The sequence below is a fragment of the Pelecanus crispus genome, chromosome 2 (assembly GCF_030463565.1).
Source record: "Pelecanus crispus isolate bPelCri1 chromosome 2, bPelCri1.pri, whole genome shotgun sequence".
NCBI lineage: Eukaryota > Metazoa > Chordata > Aves > Pelecaniformes > Pelecanidae > Pelecanus > Pelecanus crispus.
The window spans coordinates 171,107,873-171,126,292 of record NC_134644.1 but is presented as its reverse complement, the minus strand read 5'-3'; the positions used below and the strand labels follow the sequence as shown (position 1 = coordinate 171,126,292).

Below are 18,420 nucleotides of genomic sequence, written 5' to 3'. Positions count from 1 at the left end.
AAAGTCCAGTTTGCCTTTGTCTATGGAAAGGATGTGTTTGACAGTCAAAGAAGTGAGGAAAGGCCCTTTTCCCTTGGGGAAAAAAAAAAAAAAAAAGTCTTTTATGACTTCCTAAGAGCGGAAGCAGTGCTTTAGCTGTATACCTTAGACACAAATCCTTGATCGTGAGGGGAAACCCTTTTCATTAAAAAACTCATGTTGTTAACTCAGATGAACAGAACTTAGCTTTCTGTAAGAGTCTGTTAAGTGGCTAGACTAAAGGTACGATTCCTTGCTGTTTGACTTGAAATATCTTTAACCATGACAACAGTGTGGCTATATGTAGGCTTTACTTTGAGGAGAACTTCTGGCTGTGGACCTCTGTTTATTCTGGATGGATTTAGTCCCTGAAAGACAGCTGTTTTCCTTTGAGGGATGAGTCTGTATTCTGCAAAGGATTCAAGGGCAGCTTTTCAATTCTTGGAAATGCTTTCTTGGATTTCAAAGAACTGGCATGCTCCATTTGCCCCTTTTTTCCGTGGTGTAATACTAAAGACATGCTTCGCTTCCCAAAAAAAAAAAAAAAAAAAAAAAAAAAAGAGCGGCTTTTATGAATGTGCAAACAGTGCTCTCCTACTGCAAAATGGAATGTGTATATAGCCATGCATTTGCCAGAGAAAGAAGGGTTGTTTATCTTCCCTATTTATCTAGGTATGTCTTCATTTGGATGTGTTGTCTACGTGCATATTCACAGAGAGGGTTTTCCTGGGCTTTGGGGCTGGAGAGGATGCAGGGCATGCTCTACCCTGTTCACAGCCTCAGGTGTGGCATGCAAGTAGGTGGGTGTTGCTGAGAAGGAATTTCTTTGGTCTCAAGTGCACCCTGAAAGTAAACACTGCCACTGCATCTTGATCAGCAGTTACAAGTAAATCACCTTTCCGTTTTCAGAAGATGCGGTTGAAGCAGAATTTTAACAATGGTATTTGATAGAGAAATGAATGCACTGCATTTAGCAGATGGAGGGGGTAGGGAAGGGTTGGGTTTTTTAGAAAACAGACATTTGGAAACCTTGGGTAAGCCCTTATAGATGGCTTTTGGTGAAGTGCAGTTCTGCTCTGTGGTCTGCATTCCCACCCCAGAGATGCCCAGTTTGCATCCGTTACACCTTCTTTTAAAGTTCTAGCCCTCAAAGCTTATCCTTGGCTCTTGAATAGTAGTTTTGAGAAGTAAAGATGGCATTGTTTATGGGGAAATAACAACCAGAAATCTCAAACCAGGTTATTGCCAGACATGCATCTCACCTTGATTCTCATACAGGTTTGTTTTCCCATTTTGTAAGACCAACTGACTAAAACATAAACTGGATAGAGATAGCATTAAAACTTGTAGCTGCCAGCTTTGTCCTTATTTCTGGAGCTAGAGAGAAGCATGGTTAGAAGTCTTTGACAAATAAAGACACAGTGTGCAGGGCTCTCTTAGCCTGTTCATCATTCAGATGTCTTTTTCTCCATTTTTTATGCAGTACCACCCCAAAATGTTGGCTTCTTTAATGTTGACAGAATAAGAACTCAAAAAGCCGAAGAAAAAAAAGATCATCATTAGCTAAGGATAAGGATATACCTAACTTAATGGACCTGAAAGAAGTTTGAAGTCAAGGGGCATGCCCTGGCTGTGTCCCATCCCTACATCAGGGAAAACGACCAGAGCAAATTCACCAGCTTCCCTCCTCACCTGCAGAATCTTATTTTTTCACAGATAGAAAGGCATGGGTGCAGGGTTAGAAAACTCGGTATTCCAGGCAGTTCCCTAATTTGAGCTTTTTAGAAGGAGAAGTGCTGAAGTGCTTTCAGCCCAGACATCACTAAAGCAGTTTAATAAAAACTGCATTACTGTGTTAGTATTTGTGGCTTGCTCTTTTCCTATTTGACTCTCCCCTTCTATCCATATCCAGTTTTTATCTTCCCAAACAATTTGCAGTTTGCATGTCTTAGTCCATCCTGCAGTGTCTGTATTTCATTCTGGTTTGGCTCGCTGTTCTTGCAGTATTTCCATTCCTTCCAGGATTGTCTACATTAGGTTCTTGAGTTTTTGCAGGTATTTCTGTGCTATGGATGGTTGCTGTATTTTACCCAGTAATACAGGAGACCTGAGTATTTGAGTGGAGATCCGGTTTGCGGCGGAGGAATGGAAAGAGTCTCTAGTGCAAAGGTCTACAACTCAAATGATACCTTAGTTAGACAAGCATTTCTTCTGGCAGCAGGGCCAGCTTCCTTCTCACTGCTTCCTCATGCTGCCACCTTAGTCGTGCTGGCATAGGTGTGGTGACTGGTTGGCAAACTCAGTCCACGTTAAAATGAATGATTGTTTTAGTGTTGGTTTTAATCCAGATCAGTTCTGCAATCTTGTTAGCTGCATTGTCTTGCAGACTGACACAGTTGAGAAAACCGGAGGAAGAAAGGAAATGCCTGCTTGTGCTGGCACTGCTCAGGTCTACAGTGTTACTGCACCCCCAGGGAACAGGCTATTAAAGCCTTATTTGTGAGCATCCCTCAGCATCCACTGCAGCATTCCTGGTTTCCACACACTTACCAAGGATATTGCCTATCTTGAAAAAGGGCGAGAGGCTTGTCAGTCTAACCCTCAGTCACTGAGAAGACTGACTTCTAGCCACAATTCCACCCATTCAGCTTCATCTTTGTCCTCCAAGTCTTCCCCTTTTTCAGACCTGCCTTTTTTTGACCTGTTACCTGGACAAAAGGTAGTGGATGCCGTGGATGGTCTGGAGCAGAGCTGGTATACACAATACCGATTCTGATTGACTACCAAGTAGCCAGAAGTTGAACTTTCTAACTGCTGAGTGGGCCAGGTACGCTCTATTCCTTCTTGGTTCCTCCTAAACCAGGCAGATAGCTTGAAGAGTTATAGGGGATTGGGCATGTGGTAGGGCTGTTCTAATATATCCACTGCTGTCTGTAAAGGAGAATGCAAATGTATTATACAGGAATTTTTTTTTTTTTTAATCTACTGGCTTTCGCTTTTAAAATAGATTCTTATAATAATATAGTACAGGCATAGCAGGTTGGTCACATGGAGTTCTTTCACGTTCAATGGAAAGAACCTGTGAACACTAGCAGGATTTGTGTATTTTTGGTGTTACAGAAATCTGCTGTATACAGCAGTGGTTAAGTATCCAAATCTAATTTCTACATGTATACAGTAATATATGTGCTTTGAGGCAGTGGAACTTTTTGATGTATAGAAGCAGACTGGAGTGCACTGATTTCTAACATCAATTTAGATACATGTAGAAATGTATAAAATCATTCCTGATCTAGTAATAGAGCTAGAAAATAAGTACCATTTACCTTTTTTTTTCCCCATTCTTTTTCTCTGCTGTATGCCTACATGCATTGTAACAGATGACGAGGCACAGTTGTATTGTTGGTTAATATGTGCCTCCCTTCTGCAAACTTGAAAAAAGCGCCAAGAACGCAAAACTACAGACCTGCAAATGTAAGCAGTATGAAAAAGAACATAGATGGTACTGTGATATTCAGACTAATTATAACAGAGAAAAATACCCTTGGTCTTTAGAATGCCTGTTTATTTGTGCAAAATACTCTTGATATTCTTGGATGAGACACACATGCAAAATAACATTTTAAGAACAGTATAAATAGCCCTTTGACATTTTTCTAAAAACACTTAGATCTGCAGGTGGCTTCAAGTCATAGAATCACAGAATATCTCGAGTTGGAAGGGACCCATAAGGATCATTGAGTCCAACTCCCTGCTCCTTGCGGGACTACCTAAAACTAAACCATATGACTAAGAGCGTCTTCCAGATGCTCCTTGAACTCTGACAGGCTTGGTGCTGTCACCACTTCCCTGGGGAGCCTGTTCCAGTGACCGACCACCCTCTTCGTCAAGGACCTTTTCCTAATGTCCAATCCGAACTTCCCCCGACGCAGCCTCATCCCATTTCCTCGTGTCCTATCACTGGTCACCAGAGCGAGGAGATCAGCACCTCCCCTTCAAGTCAAGAGCGCATCCTGCATTAGAGTTTAGCCATGCGGGACTGGATCCAAGGAAGCTCCTAGACTTTGCAAGTACAACTGAGGGTAGGGGATAGTGAGTTCTACATGTTAAGCTTCTGGAAAACTAAACGTCAACATTTAGAATACTGTTATGTTTATTTAGGAAGCTATGCCAGCGTGCAGCAGGATCAGAAGAGTGCCGATTCAGGCGAGGAGACTGGAAAGCACAGCTGTACCGGCTCTGTGTTTGTCAGTGCTGTCGGCGTGTGCTCGGAGGTTCCCTGTGGAATGACGTGTGGATGTGGGGAGGTGCTTTGGATGACTGATCTGTGTAAGGCTTAAGTGTCAAAGATGGTGAGGCACTTCTGTGGATAGGTTGCTTGAGTTGATGGTGGCTCTGGGCTTGTCTGTTGACAGATTCCTAGGCACCAGAATAACGGGTTTTCGGGCTTTAGTTTCAATATATACTTGTTGCTGGGCTTCAGTGGCAGAATTCTCGTTCAGCTGGATCAGTTCCCCAATCTAGTTTGTCCTGTGATGTACAAATGTGTTTGCTTGGATCAGTGCAGGAGAGAGAAAGTAGCATGATAATGAGAAAAAGAGGGATGCGGGCTTCGCTCTTGGAATGTCAGACATAGTGTCATTAGAGGACAACTTGCGTTTTGGTATTGTGAGGGCATGGAGTTTTCTTTTATGGAAATTTTAAATTAATATTATCAGAGCTTTATAGTTTGTTTTTGTCCAACTCTTCATTTAAGGTCCCCATATAAATCATCAGGAGTTATAATACTTGATACATAAATAGCATTTGCATATTTGAAGTGCTTCGCAAATATTAACACCATGTCCCTATGTCGGAGGTGCTACTTAAAGACTTTTTCTAGTGCAAGACACTTTCTCCTTCCTACTAAATAGGGAAATTAGGTTTGTAGTCACACTGGGAGTATATTATTCCAACTTCAATTTATTCATAGTAGCACATCAGCTTTGTTAATTTACAAGCAAGCAATTCATTTTCACTCATTTACAGACACACAAGGTATTATTGATACGTACTGAGAGAGCCTAGGGTATCATAGAATAGAATCATAGAATCATAGAATCGTCTAGGTTGGAAAAGACCTTTAAGATCATCCAGTCCAACCATTAACCTACACTACCAAGCCCACCTAAACCAATCAAGGGTAGACTAGACTAAACCATATCCCGAAGTGCCACATCTACCCGTATTTTGAACACTTCCAGGGATGGGGACTCCACCACCTCTCTGGGCAGCCTGTTCCAGTGCTTGACCACCCTTTCCGTAAAGAAATTTTTCCTAATTTCCAGTCTAAACCTCCCCTGGCGCAGCTTGAGCCCATTTCCTCTCGTCCTATCGCTAACTACATGGGAGAAGAGACCAACACCCACCTCACTACACCCTCCTTTCAGGTAGTTGTAGAGAGTGATAAGGTCTCCCCTCAGCCTCCTCTTCTCCAGGCTAAACAACCCCAGTTCCCTCAGCCGCTCCTCATAAGACTTGTTCTCCAGACCCTTCACCAGCCTTGTTGCCCTTCTCTGGACACGCTCCAGCCCCTCAATGTCTTTCTTGTAGTGAGGGGCCCAAAACTGGACACAGTATTCCAGGTGCGGCCTCACCAGCGCCGAGTACAGGGGGACAATCACCTCCCTGCTCCTGCTGGCCACACTATTCCTGACACAAGCCAGGATGCTGTTGGCCTTCTTGGCCACCTGGGCACACTGCTGGCTCATGTTCAGCCGGCTGTCGACCAACACCCCCAGGTCCTTTTCGGCCAGGCAGCTTTCCAGCCACTCCTCCCCAAGCCTGTAGCGTTGCATGGGGTTGTTGTGCCCGAAGTGCAGGACCCGGCACTTGGCCTTGTTGAACCTCATACAGTTGGCCATGGCCCATCGATCCAGCCTGTAATCCTGCGCCTTTCAGCCTTTCTCTGGTCTGTCTTGATTTTTCAGCAGCCTCCTAAATACACTGTATTGTAAATTCTATTTTTGGACACATTCTCCTAATTGAGGACAAATATTAATCTATTTTTCAAATTAGCTATGTTGAATATCTGTGGGTTCTTTAGACAAATGAGTAAAAATTAGTGCTATCCAGTTTTCTACCTGTTGAAAAAGTGGTTTGTGTTTGGTTTTTTTTTCCTCCTCTTCCCTCTGGGTTAAAGGGAGGAAAAGGTGACCTATTACTTATTATTGATAGGAATTTCCTCTAAGGGCTTCCCATTCTCTTTTGCTCAGCTGTACTAGCCTATTTTACATTTGGGATGTAAATCATAGAATCACAGAATAGTGTGGGTTGGAAGGGACCTTTAGAGGTCATCTCGCCCAACCCCCCTGCAGTGAGCAGGGACAGCTTTAACCAGATCAGGGTGCTCAGAGCCCCGTCCAACCTGGCCTGGGATGTTTCCAGGGATGGGGCCTCCACCACTTCTCTGGGCAACCTGTGCCAGTGTTTCACCACCCTCATTGTAAAAAATTTCTTCCTTATATCTCGTCTAAATCTACCCGCTTTTAGTTTAAAACCATTACTCCTTGTCCTTTCACTACAGGCCCTACTAAGAAGTCTGTCCCCATCTTTCTTACAAGCCCCCTTTAAGTACTGGAAGGCCGCAATAAAGTCTCCCCGGAGCCTCCTCTTCTCCAGGCTGAACAACCCCAGCTCTCTCAGCTTTTCTCCACAGCAGAGGTGCTCCAGCCCTCGGATCATCTTCAAATGTTAGCTCTGGAAACCTAATTAAAGTCGATATGATTACAGTAAACAGCATTCAGCTGGCATATGACTGTGTGACTTCCTTACAGCTGTAGGGTACTGATGAGAATGACAATAGACACATGAAAACTTGTCATAGAAATTTTTATTCATGTAGGTATCCTGTGTACGCCCAAAGTGAAATCTCGTTCTGGAGTAGGTTTCTGCTGGAGTTAAGCTCTCCTGCGAGCATTTCTAGCTGTATTAATTTGAGGTCCCAAGTTTGTAATTGCAGTTGAAACTGTGGTGTTCCTTGCCTTTTTTTTCCACTCAAGAATGCATCTGAGGAGCTTCCTGACCTAAAAGACTGGCTGTAGTCAGGTCTGGAGAGATTTCAGATGTCTTTGGCTATGCTTCCAGTTAAAAGATTGTCATGACGTATCTCAGCGGGATGTCTTAGTCGCTATTGTGCAGTGGTTAAGCAGTTAAATTGTTTGTCTGGAAACTTCTGATTAAGCATTCTGATCACTACCACAAAGAACCATCAGGCGTGCTTCTGGCAAGGCTCCTCACATTGCGACCATGAAAGACACAGAAGCTGTCACCCACCCTGGAGTGATGGCAGTGGCTTTGTTTGACACTCCAAGCGTCTCCACTTGGTCTGTGGAGGCTGTCCAGAGCCCAGGGAGACTCTACACATTGTTTACTACCCAATTGGAGTTAAATACACTGACCCGATTATGGCTGCGGTGCCAGTGCAACTCTTGGAGATTAATCTTGTACTGTTTGGAAATAGCAGCCAGATAAAACAAACCCTGTCCTGCGCATGGGAACTTACTATATTGTTTACATGCTGCGCTTCCCCTGGTGCAAATGAACCGCACTGTTGTGGTGGTGGTTTATGTTGCTTGAAGGTGTGGCTCTATTTTAGTTTAAAATTCAACTTCTCTGGTTTATTAATAAAAAAGTAAATAAGCAAATGGACGTTTTACTTGAGATGCTTCCCCTGCAGACCAGTCATTTTGAATGTCTTAATCACAACATTTCCTTATTTCTCCATTTTTTTAAAATTCTGGCTATGGTTTGTTAGTGTCTGGAATGAGCTCTGTGGCATTCCTAAACAAAAAAAGAAGAGAAGCCACTTAACGTGTTTCTTTTGCATAAAGCATCACTTCTTCCTTTCTGGGTGTACAGAAGTTTTTAGAACGTATTTTCAAACACTTCCACTTGACCTCCTTTGCAGCAGTGCTCCTATCTCCTTAATGTTTACATTGAATTTGACTTTTTCTTGAGTTGCAGTATGTGCTAACAGTTGCTAATTATTTTCTTGGGGTGATACCAACTACCTGGCCAGAAGGGATGGGGGGGCACCCTTCTTAAATGACCTAGAAAATACATTTACTTTTTTATTAGTAATTACTTTTGGTTCTGTGATAGGTTTAGAATTGATTGATGATATGAAAGGGTAGAGGTGTAAAAATCTCACTCGCTTTTGGTGGGATTAAGACATCTGACTTCTTCAGTCCTTTTGAAATCCCAACCTGAAAATTAGAGTGGTTCCGAGATGTCTGGCTTGATTCTTTCCTGAGTAAATACTAATGGTTTCAGCTCAGCCTTACGCATCAGTATTCTTGGTAGTTCATGGTCATAGATAATTTTGCCTGAATTTTTTTTCTTTCCAAAGCCATTTCTTATCACAGCAGGCATAACTATCGTTTAAAGAACACATACCCCCATTTTCATTATCAACTGACAGTGTCAGAGGCGAGGCAGGGGAAGGGGTGGATTTCCAAAAACAAACACTGTGTGTTATGTACTCTATGCAGGGTGCAGAAAGAGAGGAAAATGAATGAGTCTCTTCTGTTTGCATGCATATAGAAAAGCTGGCAGTGTTCCGTTTGGAGGCACGCCTGCCAAAATGTTAGCCTTTACTAACTAAGCAGAGATTGCCCTTTGGGTGAAGAAGAGGTTAAATGTGCCTCTGTAACTTCTGGGAGTACTTGGTGGTTGTTATGTGTTTCCCGGGATACAGCCAACTGTTCTCCTTTGCAGTAATTAATACAAAGACCCTTAAATGCAGGCAAGAAACAAACTTAACCAATTTTTGTACACTGTGGTCAATACGTTTAATTTGGACTTAAAACCATTCACTGACCTGATAATAGAGCTTTGGAACTTGGCTGGGGAAGGTTGCAAAAAGTTAACTGCTTTAAGAGGAGACAGGATGAGTAACTCAAGAGTTTCATTGAAGGTTGATGCATGACAGAAAGTAATGCTTGGCTCAGGAAATCCACTCGGATAAAAATAGTCAGAGGCTGGGAGAGCACTTAGGGAAGTGTCATATGTGCTTGCCTGGTGTCACCTCTTCCCCGGTACCCATCTGTGGCCACTGTGGTCATTCCTTTAGTTTTTTTACCAGCGTACCTGCAGGGAGGTTACTTTTGTTCACATCAGACATTTGTCCCAGCAACTTGGGCACCTTCTGGCTGCCAGGACTCGGCTGTTGCTGGTTCATCTGTGTGGTGCTGCCAGCTGGTAGTGCCGCTTGAAAACTTTGATTTGCCAGTGTGTTTTGAAGTCTCCCTCACACATGATACAGTCCTCCACAAGCATCTTGCGTGCTTTGCTGTTTGTGTCCATCTTCCTTCAAGTGTAGGGCTTGTCAACTTCTTAGCAGTGGATGTCCAGCTCCTGGGCATGGAAGAAACAAGGGTGTTGGGAGGCAGTACTGGTACTGAAGCAAATGATGCTTCTGAGGATGCTCATACTGCTGCTCTTGGAGACAGGGTGCTGGGCTTGATGGAACCTCTTCTGACTCACTCAGTGAACTTACTAAACACGGCTTGTGTTTCCTTCTTGTAGACTTGAAAGAATTTTATTTTTTTTTTTTTTTTTTTTAACATTTCACTGTGTGCTGTGTTGCTTCTGGAAGCTTATTTAAAGGTTGCAGTTTGGTAAGATGTGTGAGCTGATCTAACAGCTCGCTGTCACCTCAGCAAAAGCACGATTCCACTCCTACACGTATCATCTTCCCCCCCTATTCAGATTTAGTGCTTAATTCTCTTTCTGCAGTTAGTTTTCTGCTTGCTTAATTTGCAGACTCAGGATCTTAATTGCTTTGGGATACAAAATAATAAATTTTAGGAAATGGTGTCATCCTCGAAAAAAAAACCTTTTGCCTTACTCCCTCCAGTAGCCCACCTCTGGCCCGTGTAGAAGGTACTGTCAGCCACATGTTGATATTTTCTGAAGTTCTGAGCAAGAATCAGCAGCTTGTGCATCTGTGTGTATATACCTGCATGTGTATGTATGTATATCTAGGTGTCTATACACACATGAGCATTTTCAGTAGCACATTTTCAGACCGTGACAAGGACAGAAGCAAGGGACTATGAATTCCTGAAAGAAGTGTCTGGGAGCAGTGATAGCCCGTGTTCCTGCTGAGCTCTAAACTCCATGCTGGCAGGGATCTGCTGCCTTGCAGAGAGACAAGCCTTACCTTCTACCAAGTTGTGAGGCAGCAATTCTGACCTCCTGCTGACTTTCTAATCTGGGTAAGAGCAGGACAGCCTGGCACGCTGCACCTGAAGGGCTGCTAATCCACGATCTGCTAACACATTGGAATTTTAGTTAGACCTTTAGTTAGAAAGGTCTGACACGGAAGGGAGACTGCAGTCTGTTATGATTTTTTTGAAAGGTTCCTTTCTCGGGCAAGAGATCCTCAAACTGTGAAATTTACCTCAGGACAAACAAGTAGGACATTTGTTTTGCTTGAGAACCTTCCCAAATAATTGTTTCCTGCCTCATTTTATAAGGGATCTGTGCTGAATCTCAGGAGAAAGAGTGGGGGGAAGGAAACCAAGGGGCTGTGATGTGAGCTACCAAATCCTGGCTGTTGGAGCACTAAATAGGATGAAAGTCTTAAGATGATTTTCCAACTGTAGATGAAGAGTGACTTTTAAAGGCTGGCGGTGGTTGTTGGGTTTTTGGGGGTTTTTTTTTGAAGAACTACATCTTGCTTTCATCCACAAATCTGCTGTTTATATTTTGGCTTTTATGTTACTCTGTTTTACATAAAGGAAATAGTGGCTTAATTCTGATAAGATGCATGGAAATGTATTTACTGATGTTTTGTGAAGCCATGCCGGTAAAACTTAAGAAATAGTAAATGTCTGAAACAGCTTACAGCTGAACATGTTTAAAAGTATTAATAAAGGTGATACCTGATTTATTGCTTAGTATTTTGTATAGCATATGACATTGTTACATTTTAAAGCCTTACTGTAGAATTTTTAGAAAATACATATTGTTTTTTACGGCTTGTAAGGCATGTATGTTTCTCTGTTTCAGGGCATAATTCAGAAGATTGTGGACAGTCACAAAGTGAAAAATGTGGCCTGCTATGGGTTACGGCTCAGTCATCTGCAGTCTGAGGAGGTTCACTGGCTACACCTGGACATGGGGGTGTCCAATGTGAGAGAGAAATTTGAACTAGCCCACCCTCCAGAAGAATGGAAGTAAGAGTATAAATCTGTTCAGTGTCAAAATCGAGTCATATAAGTCTTTTTGCCTTGTCATAAAAACAACTCTATAATTTGCTTTATTAAGGAAGATCCTCTTGTGGTGGAATACTTGTGGTGGAATATTGGTGATGGAACAGGAAAAAAACCCACAACTTTTCACATCAAAGAACTGTAAGCAGTGAAGAACACTTTTTGTTGTTGTAAGGGGTTTCCTGCAAACTGAGGAGAACAGATGAGTGTAACCCGGGATTTAGAGGAGGCATAAAGTAGGAGCAGTAATCTCCTAGTCATTTGTCCTCAAAAACCTGCAAAACGTGAGATACATCCAGTGAACCAGCCCCATCTCAGGTTTTGTCATCCTTAAAAGTTTTAGGTCAAGAATCCTATTTCTATTTGTGGTATAAGCACCCCACTGAAAATCTAAAAGGATAAATCTTGTTATTTAAATGAAAACAAGAAAATATTGTTAAGTACGGTTGTATTTAGATACAGACTAAGTAGCAGCAATGTAATTTGAAAAGAGTGAAATGCAGTGAATAGATCGGTTTATCCCTCTGCAGCTGTAAAACTTTGCAGTTGTAAAACTACTTCTTGGATAATGAACCGAGGCCCAGAGCGATGAGTGACATCTGCCTTTCTTCTAAGTGGCATCTTCAGTTATTCCAGGAGCAATGAACAATAGAAAGGTAACTGCGGAACTTGGGCTTTTTTTCGTAGCCTAGGTACATTTGCTGAGATATTTTCATGATACCAGTTAGTTGGTTAAAAGAAATGGTGTGACCTATGCTCTGTTAAGGTTGAGTTTTCTTCAGCTTTTTAGCAGAGTAAGCTGACGGTGCCTGCTCGGGAGAGGAGGTAGGCTGGAGATGAAGAAGGGAGAGATTGTCTGCTTTCCTGGTAGCAAGACAAGAGGAAATTTAACATTTATTTGCAGAAAGACACAATAGTCTACTAGAGATGATGGGGAGCTCAGAGTTTTAAAATTCCATTAAACCAAGTACAGCACTAAACTCATGTGGGAACACAAAAAGTAGATTGCTATGGTTACTAGTTCATTGCAGGGGTTTTGTGCGTGTTTTTCTGTGGTTTATGTTCATAACCACAATTTGTGCAAAAGTTGCTAGTTATTTTAAAGGTTTACACATCTTCTGCAGAATTATTGTAAATAGTCTATACTTAATTTCTTGTGAATAGAATTATTATATACTAGCAGATGTCATAGTTGGCAATCTTCAGTTTATAAATTCTCTTTAGGGGCCTGATTTTAACAAATGCAACAAATTAAAAAAAATTAGGAATGTTTAAAACTTAAGTTTCAGAAATGCTGCACATTCTCTTCTGTGCATATTACATTTTATTGTTTCTGGGAGGTGCATCAATATTTTTCCTTCCATACCTTACAAGAAATTTTTCATTGATAATACTGTGAAATCACAGCTTAGGAAGTAGGGGATTCCTGAATCCTTTCCATGATAGTAGTGCTCCGTATAAGATGTGAATAATTTATGCTATGGAAATTTGTTATATAGTGTAGAAGTGTCAGTTCCAATTTCATTAGGCGGTGCAACTTGCATCGTACACGTTGCAGAACATTGCAGTTAATCAGTTTTAAAAGCAAAGTTAGATGATTGTTTTGAAGTTTGTGGAAAGGAATTATATAAAATACTCATGAAAGAGCTATGGCAAGATGTAAATTATTCAATACCTTTCCAGAGTGACATTTAATGTTTTATCGAATACATGCAGCCTGACATACCTTTTAAACCCACAGAGATTTGCTGTGCATAATCAAAACGCTGCTGTCATATTTGTAATACCATAACACAGAGTGTTTAAGATCATCTGACAGTACTTGTAAAAATAGTTAGATTAGGAAAGGGAGAGAAGTCTTGGAATGGTTCTTAAATTAAAAGCTTCCTGTAGTGTTAATAAACCAGTGACTGGCTCTCATGATTTTTTTTTTAATCATCTAAATTAAAAGGGCTGTATTCAGTGTTCAGCAACGAGATCTCAGACATTCTCTTGGACTAATCCAGATACTAGAAGTTATGCTGATTGTCAGTAGGTTGTACACAAAATTTACCAGAATAAATCTGTCTCCCATATATGCAGGTGTTGTTTGATGCTGTGCTGTTTATAATCCTGCAGAGGATGGGCTGGTGAAGGGGAGGAATAGGGACATGACTCTGTTTCAGATGACATAGCTGTAATTAGAGCTTAGAAAGAGTAAATAATAGCAGAGGTCACCCAAAATTCTGTCACTTCAAATTTTCTTCCCTCTTCTTATGGCAAACAGTTCAGTCGCAGGAGCACACACAATTTAGCTTTGCCAGACTGCCAGTGGAGAACCCCAGTTATGTTGCGAAAGACAGAACAGGAAATCACTGCTTACTGGAAGTCTCTTTTTCCCACCCCTGTGTTTGCTTTTATATACTACTTTGACCTTCTTGCTATAAAAAGGTTTGCATTTTGCACGAGATGGCAAAGGTTTAAACTATCTTGTGGTGGGTTTTTTGTTTGTTTGTTTTAAACAAAAATCAGTGAAGACCTAATACTTTGTTTTTTCCTACAAAGAAGAAAGATTGGCACTAACAGTCAGATAGAAGCCTTCTATTGACTGCCTGCATCTTCACTGTATGTTTACTTTAGGAATATTTGTGCTAGTTAACTGTATCAAAGCAAATACCCTTTTTCTGTTTTATTTTATTCTCTGGCAATGAAGATAACTCCGTCCAGCATCAGAAAATTCCGAATGCATCTAAATCATGGTGCCAAAAAGGATCAGAGTTATAATTATTGGAACTGCTTCCTTATTTGTTTGTGGTAGTTTGTTCAGGGAATAAGTATTCTGGAGTCTGCTGTGTTTTATGTCACATTGGGTAATACTGTCTTATTTCTTTGAGTTATGCAAGGTTTAGCACTACAGCATTGTATAGAATCATAGAATGGCTTGGGTTGGAAGGGACCTTTAAAGGTCACCTAGCCCAACCCCCCTGCAGTGAGCAGGGACATCTTCAACTACATCAGGTTGCTCAGAGCCCCGTCCAGCCTGGCCTTGAATGTTGCCAGGGATGGGGCATCTACCACCTCTCTGGGCAACCTGTGCCAGTGTTTCACCACCCTTGCTGTAAAAAAATGTCTTCCTTATGTCCAGTCTAAATCTATCCCCCTTTAGTTTAAAACCATTACTCCTTGTCCTGGCCCTACAGGCCTTGCTAAAAAGATTGTCCCCATCCTTCCTGTAGGCCCCCTGTAAGTACTGGAAGGTCGCAATAAGGTCTCCCCGCAGCCTTCTCTTCTCCAGGCTGAACAACCCCAACTCTCTCAGCCTGGCCTCATAGCAGAGGTGCTCCAGCCCTCTGATCATTTTGGTGGCCCTTCTCTGGACCTGCTCCAGCAGGTCCATGTCCTTCTTGTGCTGAGGGCCCCAGAGCTGGATGCAGTGCTGCAGGTGAGGTCTCACCAGAGCAGAGTAGAGGGGCAGAATCACCTCCCTCGACCTGCTGGCCACGCTGCTTTTGATGCAGCCCAGGATACGGTTGGCTTTCTGGGCTGCAAGCGCACATTGCCGCCTCATGTCCAGCTTTTCATCCACCAGTACCCCCAAGTCCTTCTCGGGGCAGGGCTGCTCTCCATCCCTTCATCCCCCAGCCTGCTCAGGCACTTGATACCCTTGTGGTGGGTTGGCATTGCCTGGCTGCCAGACCCCCACCCAGCCCCTCTCACTCCCTCCCCTCAACAGGACAGAGGGAGAAAAAAGGATGGAGAAAAATTGTGTGTCAAGAACAAAGATAGATCACTTACCAAGTCGGGTCACAGGCAAGAGAGACTTAAATTCAGGAAAATAAATTTCTTACCAATTAGAATAATTTGGGTAGTGAGAAGCAGAGACAAAATTAGAGGAACAACTTCCCTCTGCCCCATTCCCACATTCCCCCCCCTCACTCCCGGCTCCTCTCCCCACGCGGGGCACAGGGGCGGCCATGGGGGCTGGGGCCAGCCCCTGGCAGCCCCTCTGGGCCGCTCCTCCCTCCTGCCACGGCTCCCTGCTCCAGCGCGGGCCCTTCCCCGGGCTGCAGTCCTGCAGGGACAACCTGCTCCCGCCTGGGCTCTCCAGGGCCGCAGCTCCTGCAGGAAATATCCCCCTGCTGCGGCCTGGGGCCCTCCCCGGGCTGCAGGCTGGCTCTCTGCTCCAGCGGGGTCTCTCCAGGGCTGCAGGGGATCCCTGCTCCGGGCCTGCAGCACCTCCTGCCCTCCTCCTCCTGCGGCCTCGGGCTGCCTCTGCTGCTGCTCCCTCCTTGGCTTCCTCCTCCTCTGCCTGGGCCGCCTCGGGCCCTTTCGGAAACCTCTTTTCCCCGCTGCCGGCGCCCCCAGCTTGGCTGAGGGGCTCAGCTGTGTCCTGCGCTGGGGCCGCTGGAGCCGGCTGGGACCGGCTGTGTCCGGCCCGGGGCAGCCCCGGCCTCCCCTCACAGGGGCCCCCAGCCCCGCTGCTGACACCCCGGCGCTCGATACAGCTCCCTAGGGCAGGTGCACTTACTAACTTTGCTTTGCTTTGAAATAATTGAAGGCACCTTACCCATTAGCTGTCCCCCAGCAGCGCTGCGTGCTGGTAGTCTGTTCAGGTAAAGCTGGAGCTTTGTGCCCAGGAAAGTGGCCTGTGTTAGTTTGCAAGATCCTGAATTTTCCGTAGTTGACTTAACTGATTCATAAATTCTCTTGTGCCATGCTAATAGTATCGAGCTGCATGTCAACCTTTGCTATGTATTTGCCACTCCCTCACAAAGATTAATGAGAACAATAATAAAAAAGGTGCCATATTTTGTGTCAACATCCAGTGACCTGGCAAAGTGCAGCTCCAATGGGAAAGGATGAAATTGTGTTTTAATTAACCAGGAGATATGCAATATGGGGGTTTGACCAGATGACCTTTAAAGGTTCCTTCCAACCCAAACTATTCTATGATTCTGTGAATAACTGGTTACCCAGTCACCTTCATGTATCGGGTCATTCAACTTTTCTTTGCTCAAAGGTTGGATCTTCACTTTTGAATACTCTTTTATTTTCTTCCTGCTTACTGTTTCATGCAGCAAGGCTTGGAAGGTGATGTCGAAACTTGCTGCCATGGAGAGGAGTTTGGATAGAAACGGATAAAGGATGGGGAGAGAATAGCAGGAGAAAGTGCACATGGGAAACGATGAGAAATGGATAAGGACAGTTTTCGGAGAGCAGTGTTGATTTTAATCTTAAAATGTAGAAAGACAACTAAAATGCACTGGGTTATAGGGCCCCAAAAAATGCAAAGAAGTAATTTTTTTTACACAGATTGTTTTATTCCATACCAGTCTCTGCAGTGATGTTCAGCGGTAAATTTGAGGGGATATGGCAGAAGCAGGCGACAGGGGAGGCTTTGCTTTTCTGCTTCTGGACAGCGTGCTTGCACTGCTTTCTCTCCCTAGCACTTAAACACCTGCAGGTACAATTTGGCTTATATCTAAAATTTTAGTGAATGACTAGATATCAGCTATGTGTCATGAAATGTAAATGCTGATCAGCAATAGAAGGTGATCCTTTGTGCCTTCTGAATTAGAGTAACTTTTGAGGGTTTGTCTTAACTGCGACTTTGAATCTTTTTTTGTTTATACCTGTCTATGTCGTCGTATTAAAGAATGGTTTGGGTTGGAAGGAGCTCTAAGGATCCCCTAGTCCAGCCCCCCTGCAGTGAGCAGGGACATCCTTCGCTAGATCAGGTTGCTCAAAGCCCCGTCCAACCTGACCTTCCAGTCATGGGGCATCCACAGCTTCTCTGGGCGGCCGGTTCCAGTGTCTTACCACCCTCACAGTAAAGAATTTCTTCCTAATATCTAGTCTAAATCTACCTTAGTTCAGGTGTCCTCCACCACTTGTATATCCTACAGTGTGAAGACTTTTTAGTTTAAGAACATGTTTTCTGTTCACGAGAGACTTAGCATGCATTTTCCTTTATGGAATAAACTTGCCATGCTATGGAAGAACTTCGTTCTGAGTATTCCTGGTTTGTATCCAGTGTGTGTGCGCATGTGTTTACAGTTTCTAAATGTTTTCCTTATTTTCATGGTTTCTAACAGGACAACGTGTATTCAGTGATTTCAAAGCAAAGCAGACTACTGCAACTTCTGTTTGCCTTGGAATCCTAAGCAGCAGTAACTGCTAGTAACTTCTTATCAAATCCCCGTATAAATCTTGATTACGGGCAGCCACATCACTTGCTGAAAAGAAGGTCTTGTCCTGCTGAAACCAACAGATTGAAATGTTGCAATATTTGCTCTTACCATCATGAGTAGATTGTTAAATATACTTATTTTGGGGAGGGGCTGTGAAGAGTTTTATACTTAGGATATGATGTATTGGCACACCCAAAAGGATGAGGACATTTATTACCAGAATTTCGTTGCAGGAATGTGTTAGAGGAGGAAGCACGCAGTGTGTGTCAAACATTGTGGGCTGTTACCGCAGGACAAGCAATAATACTAAATTTAGGGATTGGAAGCAGAAGTTTAGGGTTTGACAAGGGATATAGATTTCGTATAGGTCATGGATCAAGGCTAATTTTGAATCTCCCTCACTCTCTCGTGTACTGTTAACTTGAAAAATATGACTGTCACATTGAAAACTGGTTCGTTAGGCTTTTGCGCACATCTTGATGATGAAGAAGGAAGTAGGAAACCTTTTTACAGAGAAATCCCTTTGAAACCTTTGGAACAATTCAGAGGCGAATATTGCAGCACTTGATCAGAGAAGGAGCAGAGTTGTGTTCCTTGAGTAAGCCCTTGTTTGTCTGCAGGATGTGGCTCCCTGGTGAGTAACACTGGTTGCCACTCTTACTTGGAGCAGTGGGATCTGTGTTTTAAGTACCATGCTTGTGATAACCAAAGACAAAAGCTGTTGCCAGGGGGTCAAGTCAGTGGTGATGGCAGCTCATCTGCTGTCCTCACCTAATTGGGGCCTCCCTTTCCATGCATCTGGACCTGATAGCTTATCTGCTGGAAGTCTTGATGCTTCAGTCCTCACTGAAGCTTTGAGAAGGCAGCAGGGTTTTATATTTGCTTCTATTACAAAGGTCCTTCATAAACATCTTTATGAAATGTCAGGTACTGCATTCTAGTTTAGTTCTCTGAGTAGTCAAAAGAGGAAATTT

The 18,420-nt window shown here is 43.3% G+C and overlaps 1 protein-coding gene across 8 annotated transcripts in view; it reads left to right on the top strand.

The window, feature by feature from the left end:
- PTK2 (protein tyrosine kinase 2) overlaps positions 1 to 18,420 on the top strand; it is a 165,653-nt gene that overhangs the window by 32,386 nt on the left and 114,847 nt on the right. For all 8 annotated transcript variants that reach the window (XM_075704800.1, XM_075704803.1, XM_075704805.1 and 5 more), the window contains exon 3: positions 11,074 to 11,240. In XM_075704800.1, the coding sequence (XP_075560915.1) occupies positions 11,074 to 11,240 (167 nt within the window). The remainder of the gene's footprint in view (positions 1 to 11,073; positions 11,241 to 18,420) is intronic.